General features: G+C 30.1%; 1 protein-coding gene across 2 annotated transcripts in view; it reads right to left on the bottom strand.

Moving 5' to 3' along the window:
• LOC123265092 (tolloid-like protein 2) overlaps positions 1–14271 on the bottom strand; it is an 84639-nt gene extending 70368 nt beyond the window's left edge. For both annotated transcript variants that reach the window (XM_044728704.1, XM_044728703.1), the window contains exon 1: positions 13275–14271. In XM_044728704.1, the coding sequence (XP_044584639.1) occupies positions 13275–13566 (292 nt within the window). In that variant the 5' untranslated portion in view covers positions 13567–14271. The remainder of the gene's footprint in view (positions 1–13274) is intronic.
• Positions 14272–14794: the final 523 nt, after the last annotated feature.

Below are 14794 nucleotides of genomic sequence, written 5' to 3'. Positions count from 1 at the left end.
AACGATCTTCGTCGGGAAATTTTCTTAAATCTTTTAACTCCTTTTTTATCTAAAAGTTTCGTTTAATTAGATGTCAAAAGTCAATATTAAACACAAGGCCATTAATTTAATTGGTTCTACGTAGAGGTTATACATAAGAGGTCAAATGCACTGTATTAGTTACTTACGTGACTCATTGAATGGATTACAACAATTTACTGACCGTATACGTTTACTCATGACGATGAAATATCAAAGTAACGCAATAATTATTACTTAAGAACTTGAGCAATTATATTTTTGTTAAGAACAAACGATCCGAAAAGAAATCGCTCAAAAAAGAATCACAAAATGAAAGTAAATAGAGGGAGTTGTGAGCGCCATCTGCATGATAAGTGACGAAGTATAGACTCATCTTTTAACCAGGTGGTTCAAAATTTCTGAGTACTATAATTTTAGTATTAAAGAGAAAATTATATTACTATTCTGAATTATATTACTGCATAGTGAATCTAACATTTAATTTAATTGTGACGAAACAAAAAATATGCACATCGGCAAAACGCTATATTTTGTGTAAAAAACTCTCAGCTTTCAGAAAAAAAATTCAAATTTGAAGAATTTTGGGCTGCACACCGAAAAAAATCAATTTTTCCACTTTAATTCGATTTTTAAGGGTCTTCTGATGAGTTTATGAAAAAATAAATATTTTCATTCAAAAACTGAGAATTTTTTCTACAAAATACAATGTTTGTCGATTTTGTTTAAAAATGTTTTTCATATCAGAAAAATTGACGAAAAAGTTGAAAAAAAATTTTTTCCAAAATTTCAAAAAATCATAACTTCAAGACCGCTGCGTATTAAGAGCTAAAACTCTCAGGGAATTTTTGTCTTATGATAGAGAACACCTCCATAAATTTTAAACATAATCCGCGAGGGTCGCCCCGTAAAAATGTTCTTATTTGGTGGAATGACCCATAGATAAAAAATTTATTTGGCTCTGGAACCTAAGCTCCCTCAAAGCCATCAAGATTTAAATTACATTGGTTTACATAGGTTACAAGATTACTTAACTAATTAAAGGTTTACAATTAGATTTAATTTCAAATGTTATAAAATCTGAATAGATTATTTAATACAAACAAATAACTTAATTTAAAGTCATAATAATTCTACAAAAAAAAATATTTAAATAAGATCCAAAATAAAGATTGCAATTGTTAATTGTCATGTTCAAAAAAGTGATTGAAGCAAGCATTTTTAAATTCAACCAAATTATCTACAGCCACAGTCTCAGCTGGCAGTGCATTCCAGATACGTATGCCATGAATGTAGGATGAATTATCATTCATGATACAATTAGCCGGCGGTATACGAAGATAGTCTTGTCGGACATCACCTCTACGCAGTGCTACAGGCAAAAAGTCTAGTTTTGAGCCGAATAGCTGCCGATAATTTAGTCGAATTTCCTTATAAAACAGACAAGCAATGAAATAGTCTCTTTTCGCTGGAAGCTTTAGCCAACCTAACTTTTTGAAATATGGAGTAACATGTTCATATTTTGGTACTTTATAGATAAATCTAACACATGAATTCAATTTACGCTGCATCTTTAATAATAATTTGTTTGACATATTCGTATACGCCGCACAACAATAATCAGAGAGGAATTATTAAAGTAGATACTAGCTTAATACGTAAACTTTCACTAAATATTTCATTGTTTATTTTTAGTTGTGCTAGAATACTCATAGCGCGATTGCAAAAATTTGTTACTTGATTCTCCCATGAAAGAGTACTATCTATAGTCACCCCAAGGTATTTTACAGTGCTACTATAAGGAATAGCACACCCCTCCAGAAAGATTGTGTCGGCTAGTCTGCACTCATCACTACTAATTTTTGCTCTACTTCCGCAAATAATTGCTTTCGTCTTCGAAGGATTCATTTTTAGTAGTGAGAATGTTGATCGTAAAAATGAACAGTAGTAGTTGTCACATAAAGGATTGGGTGTTTGTCTCGCTTATTTAAAAAACAATCATCACTAATCTTCATAAAAAATGTTACAATAATTATTATTATTGTTATTTATAATAATTACTATGAGCAACAATAATGAATTTAGAATAAAAATACTCAGAGAAATTGTACTTATAAATATATTTATGAAAGTTTAATTTTGTTTAAATGCTCCAATTCGGACTCTATGCCAATTGCTTTGAGAATTGTATTCTGATATGTACAACAAAATTATATTATTATAATTTTTTTTATTAAAACAGTTAATTGACTACAATACATGAAAACAGCAACATAACCAACAATAATGATAGTTAAAATAACAATGATAACAATGCTGTTAGTAGTAATGAGAAAAAGTTATATAACAAGAAGTTACACTTGTTGCGGAGACCATCGGGAATACCTGGATAACAAGAATGATATAATAGAGTAAAGACCGACATACTAGGAATCTTGAAATCCTCTGGATACCGAAGAAACGCGATGAGAGGATACAGAGGTGTGTTCACTACAGAATACACACAACTATATAACTTATTCCCCTTACATATTTATATACATATACATTCACATATATATACCTGAGTTGCAAAAAGAGATTAAGGTCAGAGGGTCGTCGTGCCATGACCTCTTTTTGCCCTTCTGAATGTCTATACGTACATTAATTCAACTCATATAATCCAAACATTGTGCACAGACTTTTTTCACTGAATATTCACTCGAGTTCAGTTATAAAAAATATCTCTCTTAATTTTATTTATAGTCGCGCTCTTCGATAAAAAAATTTTTAAAATTTTAAGAAACAATTTAAACTTTGTCCATAGCACTGATAATAATAATTATTACTATTATTGTTATTATTAATACTATTATCATTGTATCCTTGCAAATGCAAGGTAAACAGAGTCTTAAATCTCAGGGCAATAAAAAGGTGCTCTCAAACTGAATGTATATCATACCGCAAGCGTAATTCCGGTTTTTAAGTACCCACTACTTTTTTCAACTCTTCACCATTCGCCACTACGCAATATATCTATGTATATACCGGGTTAGTACTCACGAAAAAAAGTGAAGGAACATAATAAAAAATAAAAAAATAAAAAACAAGTAAATAAATAAAAAGAAATGCCATTGAGATCAAAACGAAAAAACTAAAAACAAAAATCTGAAAACGACTTAAAAAAAAAATTGAAAAAGAGGAAGAAAAGAAGAAATTAAACAAACAAATAGCACATAATATAAAACCTAGAAAAGTATTATGCGAATGGGGTACGGGAGATTAAGGAAGAAATAGGATCTTTTGATTAGAAGCTTGTTGAGAAAGGACAAAGTTCAACTAGCATGAAAACAAAACAAAACAAATTAAAATAAAATATATATGTAATGGAAAGAGAAGGAATAAAACGGAGATTTGCATTTTGTGAAATTAGCATTTAAATTTGGCTGGTTCTCACTCTCTGAAATTCACCAGGATAGCTTTAGGATTCCTGCGTGCATGTAAAAGGGAATAAATTAATGGAAAGAAAAATAGATAAAGAGTACGACGATTAAAGATAATACTTGGTAGATTTATTTTTTTTTATATATATGTTTGTTGGTACGGATTGGGCGAAATTTACAATCGTGGCCTTTTAATGCAAGAGTAATGTTTAATTGTTATCGTTATCGCTTAATTCAAAGGGAATTATTAATAGTGAATATTTTGGGTATTATGGTGATATTTCAGTTGTTATAAGGCGTAAATTGGTGTATTGTTTGAGCGGGTAGATTAATTACTCGATGGTAATTGTTCTTAAGCTGGTGAATTATGACGAATTTGTAATTCAAATTGGTAGTAAAATAGGAAGCTTATAATACTTTCGATTTGTTTTATTGTATTTTGTTGTCATTGTTGATTGTAATTAAGGTTTTAACTATGGATTAATAATCGGGTATTTTGTGCAGATGTAAAATCAGTCTTTAATGACAGGAATTTGTGTTATTTGATAATGGTATTTTTTCTGAATTTTTCGAGAGAGTGATTGACATCAGTATTTTTTTTTTTTTAGTTAACATTAAAATGAGCGAAAATTCGGACTTATTATTATAATAGTAAAGAAGTAATAACAATAACTTTTAACAAACAATTTTTATATAAATATTTGTAATATTTTAAAATTAAAAAATTACTTGCTAATTAAAATTAAAATTATTGTTCATAAAAATGATAAATTATATTTTAGATAAAATTTACGTCGAAAAATGATGGGCAAACTAATGAATATTTAATATGTATTTAATAAATATTCCTATAAAATTTTTTAACTTCCCGCTAAGAAAAATTGAAAATTTTTTGAAATGCGGGAAGTTATTGGTTCTACCCCGTTTAGCGAAAATTGAGTTTTCATCAGATCTCGACGTTTTAAGGTCACAGAAAGCTTCCCTGACTATTCCCGCGATGGTGTCCGTGCGGCTGTATGTATGTGTGTGTGTATAAATGTAAACCTCTTATAACTTTTGAACGGCTCGACCGATCGGATCGAAATAGGTGGCGATTCAAAAAGTATCATTGCCATTAAATTTCGTGAAAATTTGAATCGATTTGGTTTGCTAGATTTTGAGAAATATCGAAAATAAAATTTTCAAAAAATGTTTTTTTTTTTTTGAATAACGTCAAAACAGCTCTACCGATCAATTCCAAAAACTAATCCGCTCTTAAACTTGAAAAACCACGCCGATTGCCACCAGTCTCGTCAGAATCGGTTGATTCGTTCGGGAGTTATCGAAAACGAAAAATTTCGAAAAAAGAGTTTTTTTACATAACTTCGACATTCCTTTTTGGATCGTTTTTGATGAAATAAAATAATTATTAGATCTCAAAAAACCACGTCAATCGCTGTCAAGAACGTGAAAATCGGTTAATTGGTTCGTGAGTTATCGTTATCGAAAAAAGTGAATTTGTCAAATTTCTCTAAAATTCACGGTTTGATAAGTTTGTGATCAAAAGTATATCATAGAATTCACCGCGTGAAAATCGGTCCATTCATTCAGAAGTAATTGCGGTTTGAAAATTCAAATAATACTGTTTTATTAAACTTCTATCAGACTTTTGAACTCGAAGAGCTCAAAAACGTCATAAGTGCAATTTTAAGCGTTTAGATATGGAATTAGCGAGAAGTTGCAGGGATGGCCGTAGGGTCAACCGTGTTCCAGATTTTTATTGTTAATAACTATAAATTATAATTCTAATCTTTATTGGATATATTATTTTTATTTGCTCTTGTTATTTTTATAAACAATGAAGAATAACAAAAAATTTTCTTTATAATCTTGTTAAGCATATATATAAAAAGAGTTCGAAAAAACAAAAATTTTATAGAGCAATTATTTGAATATTTTTTTGGGGTCTCAAATGCCAACAGAGGTCCCAGAAAATTTAGTTGATTAACAATTGTCTAACTTTTTGAAAAATTAACTTTTTTAATTTTTTTCAACGGGACCTTATTCTTTGAGATATCAAGAATACATAATAATTTATTTAGATTTTTTAATTAATATTTAATACCCTAAAAAAATTATTTTATGCTCAGTACTCTCGATAGGGGCATCGCTTCCTTTCGTTACGGTCGGACGGAAGCCTATTTTCAGCGTTTAATTAAAATTTCTGAATTTTTTTCAGATTGTAAGTATCAATAATAGTTTTATTATTATAAACAAATAACTCTCGTTCTTGTATGGTAATATATACATACAAATGTATAATATTATATTGTGTTGTCTTGTGATGCACAATACACATTATACATTATCTTTCTATATAATTTAATATGACGTTCACTTTATTCACTCGACACGCGAGCCTAATCTTCTTGATCCCCATATTTAGTAGCATTATTCACACATTCATTGATAATTCATACACACAACAAGCCAGAGATGAAATAATGATAATATATGTATGAAGACTAAAGAAATATAAAAGTCTTTAGCTACTTAAGTTAAACGCATCAGTGCGCGAACTCACCACAGCTTTTTCTGTTCCACTTCCATTCGATTGTACTTTTCCCGTTTAGTTGTTCTAGTATGTATACGACCGTTTAGTTCTTTCTTGTGAAAATTTAAATCCCCTTCTTTGCTTTTCTGTTCGGCTCCTGTAGCCGTGCCACCATAATATACTCTTGATAGGATACATAGCCAGCCGAAAGAACCTCCATTCACTTTTCCTTACGACTTAAAGTTTCTTTTTTGTCTCACTTTATTTTCAATTTTCATTATTCCTTATTATTTATTACTAAACCCTCAATCTCCTATAAGGAATAATTAAAAAATTTCTTTGTTGGGTGAAAACTTTCCAACAACTTTTTTGTAATTATTTTTTTAACTTAAACCTCGTATCGAATGCTTTAATTAGTTATTGATTCACTTTTGTTCATGGAGATTTTAATAATTAGTCATTTTAAATATCAAATGTATTGTATCAACAGATTTAGTTGGAAATTAAAAAAAAAATATCTAAATTGAAAACTTTTGTCAAGAAATTATCAGTGACACAATATTGTGGAGGTATAATAAACAATATATTACATTAAAGAATTACGTTTGATTATTATAAAAATATCGACATTGAATTTAACCAAAATTAAGGACAGTATTGTCTCAAAAAAGTGGTGAGAGTTTTGTAAAAATGAACTCAGTAGTAGTTGTCACAAAGGATTGGGAGTTTGTCTAGCTCATTTAAGAAACAATCATCACTATAATCTTCATGAAAAAATGTTACATTAATTATTACTAGCAACTTACAGTCACTATGGGACTGCCAAGATTTACGGATTATGAATAAGAAAACTGTGGCATAATGATTTTTTGATATTTATCATCATACTATGTATAATTGTGACAGAATAAATTTATAGTACCAACAAACTATTCAAAATTCCTCCAAAAATTTAACATTAAAAATTGAATATCATTGAAAAATATATAAAACCGTGAAACGGTATAAATTCTTGTCGAGACCTTTCTGATGATACTAAAAATTTAACTACAAAAATTTTTTTGAAAACTACAATAAACTTGTCACAAAATTTTGCTTACTCTCTCAATTATTTAAATCATAAATGAGTATCGCTAAAAAAATATCAAAACAAATTTACGATAAATATATGACCATTACAAAATTATTTTTAGTCTCTTAATTATATAAATTATCATTTGAAATGTATTAAGAATCTTAGTATATTTATAGATCCTAAACTCAAAAAACCAAATAAATAACGATAACAAAAAAGGTAAAATAACAGGGATAATGGAAAAAAAAAAGCAAAGGGCTTTCACTTTTTGCTCGTTAAAGCATCGTTCAGTCTACCCGTAGGAATTTGACATGAAAACAAGAATAAAAATGAAAAGAAATATCTCGGTGAAGATATTTACAAGATAAACGAACCGAACAAACTTGTTTTCGGTTTCTGAGATTGCGGAGAATTGAGTGAGAATTATTATTACATTCACCTCATCTTTTATACTTCTTATCCTTATTCTTACATTTTATTTAGTACCTATAACCTCTTCGTAGATCTCCTTCACGGCCATTCTTCTCTCATATCATTGACGTCCATTCCCCATAAATTTATATTTTATTTATTGCTCGTAAATGCATCGTTGGTCCCGCTAAGTTAGTTCTTTCATTCGCGCTGCTTAATAATAATTACGATAGTAAATTTAAAACGTCTAGTTTTACCAGAGTCGAGTGTAAAGTTTCAATTAAATAAAAAGTATCAAAAGAAGAAGAAGAAGAAGTTATAGTCGAGTAAATAGTTATTAAAGTATTGTATGAACAAGTAATGTGAGATGAAGAAATTTTACGAATGCAGAAATAGTCGCAATGAGTTAAGAAATTGTTAAGGGAATCAGTGACGCAAAATATGCAGTCAACGTTATCCAATGGCTTTTGATCTTCATCTCCATCTAAATTACTAAAATCCTCATACATATTCTACTGAAACTAAAATCTAACTGTCTTATCTCGTATTGTTATCCACCCTTATTACATACTCCTTCGCACACTGCATACCTTCTAATTTCTTATGTAATGTAACCCTTTATACTAATAATGATATCAATTAAATCTAAAATTGCTAGTTATTTAATTTAACAAATTTGTTGAAATTTCTGTTTAATTTAAAATATCCAGAAAAATTATTTGATTAAAAAAAAATATTTTCTTTATAATTTTTAACAAATTTTTTTTCTATTTAAGACCACATGAGAAGTATTTTTTCACGGATTATGATAAAAAAAATCTAATTGAACTTATCTCCGAAATGAAAATTAAAAGAAGTGAAATGCAAGTTGTTAGAGCTCTAGAGAAAGTTAGCTTTTATAATAACTTAAATCGTTAAGTTTTCAAAGTTTCGCAGATCAAAAGTACACACTTTTAAAAGTTATCAGATCGAAGAAATCGCACTGTGACTTTATTGATAAGCCGGGCTGCGATTAGTTATTCATAGACAAAATATGCAAGAAATAAATAATTCGTTTCATAGTAAATTCAAGTGTAAGCGGTTTTAAATATTACACAGAACGAATCAATTTTTCAAAAAAAACAAATTTTTTTACTCAAGAAAATATTAATGAAGAGAAAAATTATTCTTCATTGACTTCCTTGTTTTAAATAAAACTAAGTTTATTTTTTGATATCAACTTAATTTTTCTTTCCATTTTTTTTTAACTTTTCAAGTTTCAAATTACCGAATAAAAATTTTACAACCAATTTTCATCAGCTTTTTTTACTGTAGACTTCATTTTTCTCGACAAAAAATAAAAAAAAACCCACTTACATAAAGATATATCTATATCTGTATAAATTCCCCTATCAGTTCTTGAGTCAATTGACAGTGAAGAATTGCTGTAAGGTACGGAGAGAAGGGTACAGCTATAAACCTACAACTATAACACCGTATAAGTACGTATGTATAAACATGAAATATATGTGGGAGCGAGTACAACAGACTAGAGTGGTATAATATAACACGTAGGTATCGTATGCACGATAGTCGACTATCGCAAGAAGAATACAGAGATGCGGATAAGAGGATGAGAAAAGTGACAAGGGTCCTTAGACACGGATGATAAATAAAGAACCTGACGATTTTTTCAGCCCCTTTGGTGTATTGTGTCTCCTTGTGTTTTGTCAGAGGTAGAGGTGAAAAACCGAGAACGTGTGATATTTCAAGTGCCGGGATCCAGATAAAGGAGGAAAATGTTTTTAAAAATTACAATAAAAGTTTAAAGATATAAAAATAAAGAAGAAAGGAACAAAGAAGAAGGGGAATCTGATCAAATGGGACCTAAGGGATCATACTCATATATGGAGGAGACTTTGCTTCTCTTTGCCCTTTTCGCTCTTTATTCTTCTTCTTCTTCTTCTTCTTTTTCTTCTTGTAGTTCTATTACACTGTTGAGTATAGGAGGCACTACTATATTTCTTATACTTCTACTATTCAATCCCACTTCCGGTCAGCTTCAAGAGTTTAGATAAGAATCGACTCTTTCGTGTCCAAGGGCCATGTAATATCTGTTGTACATGACCCTTTTCATAAATCTTTTTTATTTATTTCGGATTTTATGAGATATCTATTAATTTTTTTTAAATTTTATTTTCAATTTTATCAATTGTCAAGTTTTTGATTGATTTTTAAAAAACATTTTTTATATTATTATTTGTTTTTAATTATGTTATCTGTTAATATTTTAACAATATTATTGAGTGAAATTTTGAGAAAAAAAAGTCTAATTTATAATTTTTTATGAACGATAAAAATCTATATACAAATCTTACAAAATAATCTAGAACCAGCGACATTAGCTGAGTGGTCAAAGACAAACCAGCTTAGTTGAGATTCAATCCTTGCCGCGTAGGTTAAAATTTTCACAACCCAAAAAGACGTACCACTCCCAACAGTTAAAGTCGGCGAGATGACCGCAGCAGTTAAAACCGACTTTAAATAAAAATTAATTAAAAAAAAAAAAATAATCTAGATGTAAAATTTAGAATTTAACAGTTGAGAAAATTTTCTTATGCAAAATTTTAAACATTTAGAATTTTAGGTTTGATTTAAAATTTTTACTGAAAAAATGAAATAAGAACATTTATAAGGTCATTGTTTGTGCAAAATTTTCTATAAAGAATTTTTTGATTTCTTGTAATTGAAAAAAAAAAAAAAAAAATATTGGTATCAAAAAATCAATAGTTAAACTTTTTTAATGAACATAAAATAATTAATAATTGCGAATCCTCTCGAATTTTAATTACACGTTAATTATTTATATTACCTATAAAAAGTAATTTATTGATAATTGAATTCTAAATATTGAGTACATTAAATGATAATCTTTTAATTAAAAAGTAAATTCGATTTCAATAAATTAAAACTATTTTCGTGGAGTAATTTAATAAAACATTAATGAAGCAATACGAGAAGAAGTGAAGACAGTAGATTGGAGCTAATATTAGCAATTGGCGCGTTATTAATGCAACAAATGTTTAAAAGAGTTCTCTTTAATAAAACAATTATCGGTTAGCAGTAATTTTACTTAGAGTGTTTATTAGACTGGAAGATCACTAATTGGCTTTTATGAGAAATCGATTAAAGTCACTGCATAAATATTTTAGTTCATTAAATTGTTACAGTATTTTATCAGCCGAAATAAATTTTAACAATAAATTTTGAAAGTTCTTTCTGCGTAAGTCTAGAAAAATATTCAGTAAAAGTTTTGAAGAAAATCCACATGATAATTTTAATGGGCCCGGCTGGGAATCAAACCTAGATCTTACGGCAATACTTCAAGAGCTTTTTAACTTCCCGCTAAGAAAATCGAAGATTTTCGAAAAATCGGGAAGTTATTGGTTTTACCCCGTTTTGCAAAAATCGAGGTTTCAACAGATCTCGACCTTTTGAAGCCCTAAGATGCTTTCCTGACTATTTTTACGATGATGTCCGTACGTCTGTATGCATGTGTGTGTGTGCGTGTGTGTGTGTATGTGTGTGTGTGTGTGTGTGTGTGTGTGTGTGTGTGTGTGTAAATCTCTCGTAACTTTTGAACGGCTTGACCGATTTCATGGCGGTTGGTGTCATTCGAAGGGGCTTCACCAAACTTAGATTTCATGTAAGTTGGAACCGATTCGGACCGGTAGATTTCGAGAAATTGCAAAAAAAGTGAAAAAAAATTAGGAAAACGGTTGACCCTGAAGGCCATCCCTGCAACTTCCCGCTAATTCCATACTTAGGCGCTTAAAATTGTACCAATGACGTTTTTGAGCTCTTCGAGCTCAAAAATATAATTTATGGGTTATTTTGAGCTCTCCGAGCTCAAAAAGATTGCTTTCCTATGCTTTAAAGTTCTTCGAGCTCAAAAGTCTGATAGAGATTTGATAAGACACTATTTTTTGAATTTTTAAACCGCAATAACTTTTGAATGAATAAACCGATTTTTACGCGGTTAGAAGCATTCGACGCAGTTTTTCAAGCCTCACAAAGAATTTCAAATTTTGAATTGATCGCGCTAGGAATTTTGGAGTTATTCCGAAAAAACACTTTTTTCGGTTTTCTTTCGTTCACGATATCTCTCGAACGAATCAAGCGATTTTAACCGGACTGGTGGCGATCGACGTAGTTTTTTGAGGTTAAGAGCTGATTAGTTTTTGGAATTGAACCTTTAAGCCGTTTAAAAGTTATTCCAAAAAAACCACATTTGAAAAAAATTTTTTTTTCAGTTTTTTTAAGATTTCTCAAAATCTATTGATCTGAATCGGTCCAAATAGTTTTCAAAATCTAAGTTTAGTCAAGCCCTTTCGAATGGCACCAACCGCGATGAAATCGGTCAAGCCGTTCAAAAGTTATAAGCGGTTCACATACTTTCACACACACACACACACACACACACACACACACACACACACACACACACACACACACACACACACACACACACACACACACACACACACACACACACACACACACACACACACACACACACACACACACACACACACACACACACACACACACACACATACAGACACCGTGACAACCTCGCGGGGGTAGTCAGGGAAGCTTCCTGTGACCTTCAAACGTCGAGATCTGATGAAAACTCGATTTTTGCAAAACGGGGTGAAAACAATAACTTCCCGATTTTTGAAAATCTTCGATTTTCTTAGCGGGAAGTTAAAAAAGTTGTTTTTTTTCATTTTTTTTAAATATCTCCAAATTGGCTGAACCGATCGGTCTGAAAAACTAATCAGCTCTTAACCTTGAAAACCCGCATCGATCGTCACTAAAAGCGTAAGAATCGGTTAATGCGTTCGTGAGAAATCGTTGTCGAAAAAAGTGTTTTTTTGTGATAACTCTGAAATTTTTCGTCAAATCAATTTTTTTGTTATTTATAGAGCTTAAAAAACTACATTGGTCGCTGCCAACCGCATGTAAATCGGTTGATTCATTCAAAAGTTATAGCAGTTTGAAAATGAAAAAAATCGTGTTTTATCGAACTTTGATAAGATTTTTGGGCTCGAAGAGCTCAAAAGCATAAGAAAGCTATTTCTTTGAGCTCAGAGAGCTCAATATAACACAGAAATTGTATTTTTGAACTCGAAGAGCTCAAAAACGTCATAAGTGCAATTTTAAGCGCCTAGGTATAGACTTAGCGGGAAGTTGCAGGGATGGCCTTCAGGGTCAACCGTTTTCCTAATTTTTTTCTGTTGCAGACGAACTGCAAAAATTTCATGTTTGACATATTTGGTAATTAAAATTAGAGTCTGATAATACTTTTGCCCAATTAATGGGATAATTCTTAAAATATTTTTAACAATCATAGTAAAAAATTGACAATATCTATATAAGTCGAAAAACCAACTGAAAAAATAAAATCTTGATTTAAATAAACAACAAACTCTATTTCTTCTGCAATAGTTCTACACATAGATCATGCAAAAAAAGAAAAGATTGGAACCAATAATTGACTATTAAGTAAGTATGAAATTTAATGTAATATTTAATATAATATCAAGTACAGTATTTTCAATGACAAAAAAAAAATGACTTTTCAAAAACAGAAAAAAACCGTGAAATTTAAGTTTCTTCACATTTTTCGAAGCAGCTCAAATAATATTAGCATCACAAAAAATTTTATTGATTAAAAATTATAGAGCATGAAATTTGCTACAAATATTGTTTAAAACAATTTTTGATAAATCAATTTGTTTAGGTGAAAGATAAAAAAATAAAGTAACCTTACCTGCTTTGCAAATATCCAGATCGAAATCCCCCGAGATGAGGTTCGGGAATTTGGCATTCAACAGTTCGTCAATCGTGAATCGGTATCTTTGTCTGAAGTTTCTTTGTCTCCCGTCCTGATCATCAATAAATGTTCGGTTGTAACTATCGCTGCCCTTATCATCGTTATCATTATCATTATTATGATTATTTTTACTACTATCTACATAAACACGGCAATAAATCTCATTCACATGAAATGCAATAATAAATACCGAGAAGACAACTGAAATTGAGTGCATTCTCATCCTCATCTCGGTTGTTTTTTACTATTACTATCGGTAATATTTTTATTATTATATTTATAACAATTAGACCCCACACTTGTTTCACACTGACAATAGATCATAACAAACTCTACTTTCGTCACTATCACTCGTGATTTATTAATATTAATATTAATCTATGATTTATTAATAAATAAATATTTATTTCAAAGTCTATACTATTATCATCACTCTTTATTAGTGCTCCTATCTTTCAATTAATTACAATAATTTATTTCAATCGTCATTATTACTAAAATAAAGAACAAGCTTTAAAAGATTTCACTTTTGATTCAAGTCGGAAAAAAAAAAATAATTTTTATAAAAACTTTACATTGTTAATTTATATTTAATATTAAAAGCCCATTTAAACTGAAACTTCTCAGAGTTTCATGGCTATGTTTATTGTATGTGTTAATAAAAAAAGTGATACTGTATCTCTGACGGGTCAGAGTTCGAGGCAGTGGATAATATAATTTTTTTTCTCGTATTTTTATTTTGATTTAAGAATTTTAATTAGACACTGATTTGAATTTTGATTCGAACATGGTGATCTAGTGACCCTGCCGAACAGAGAAGGGAAAGAGAGAGAGAGAAAGAGCGCGTCCGTCGGTTCGGATCGGCTCGGCACAACTAGATGTTCCGCGCTCTAAAACGCGACTCGCGAGCTACTACGTGCGGAGGAGTATCGGGTACCGATAGAGTCAAGTAGTAGAGTAAGCTGAAGAGGAAAAGAGGAAGATGCTTTTGAGGAGTGGGGGACGGCAACGTGGTGGTGCGGGTGCGCAGGATCTTATTTATATTATCCTTTTTGAGATGTTAATTGTGGGAATTCAGGTCGCGGATTTTTGAAAATTTTAAGCAATATTTAAAGTACATATAGAATGAAAAAAATGCGTAATATGACAATGTCAGAGAATCGATTAGTTTCGACTTTGTTTATCGAGTCTTTTTCAAACCCCGAAATTTTTTAATTTAAGTAGAAAAAAACAAAATTTGGTCTGGAGTAAAAATAGTTGGGTGCTGATTGGTTGATTAATTTTTTCCATAAAAATTTTATTGTGAATTTCAATCATCAAGACGAGTCATTCTTGAATCAAGTAAAATTTACTTAAACAAAAAAAATTATATTGACAATGTAAAGCAATATCAGTATTTACGTCGTTAGACTAGAAAGGGGCAATTTTCTGACAATGTCGATGTTGCGTAATAATAA

The sequence above is a fragment of the Cotesia glomerata genome, linkage group LG5, assembly GCF_020080835.1.
Source record: "Cotesia glomerata isolate CgM1 linkage group LG5, MPM_Cglom_v2.3, whole genome shotgun sequence".
Lineage (NCBI taxonomy): Eukaryota > Metazoa > Arthropoda > Insecta > Hymenoptera > Braconidae > Cotesia > Cotesia glomerata.
This window is presented reverse-complemented; position numbering and strand designations above follow the sequence as displayed.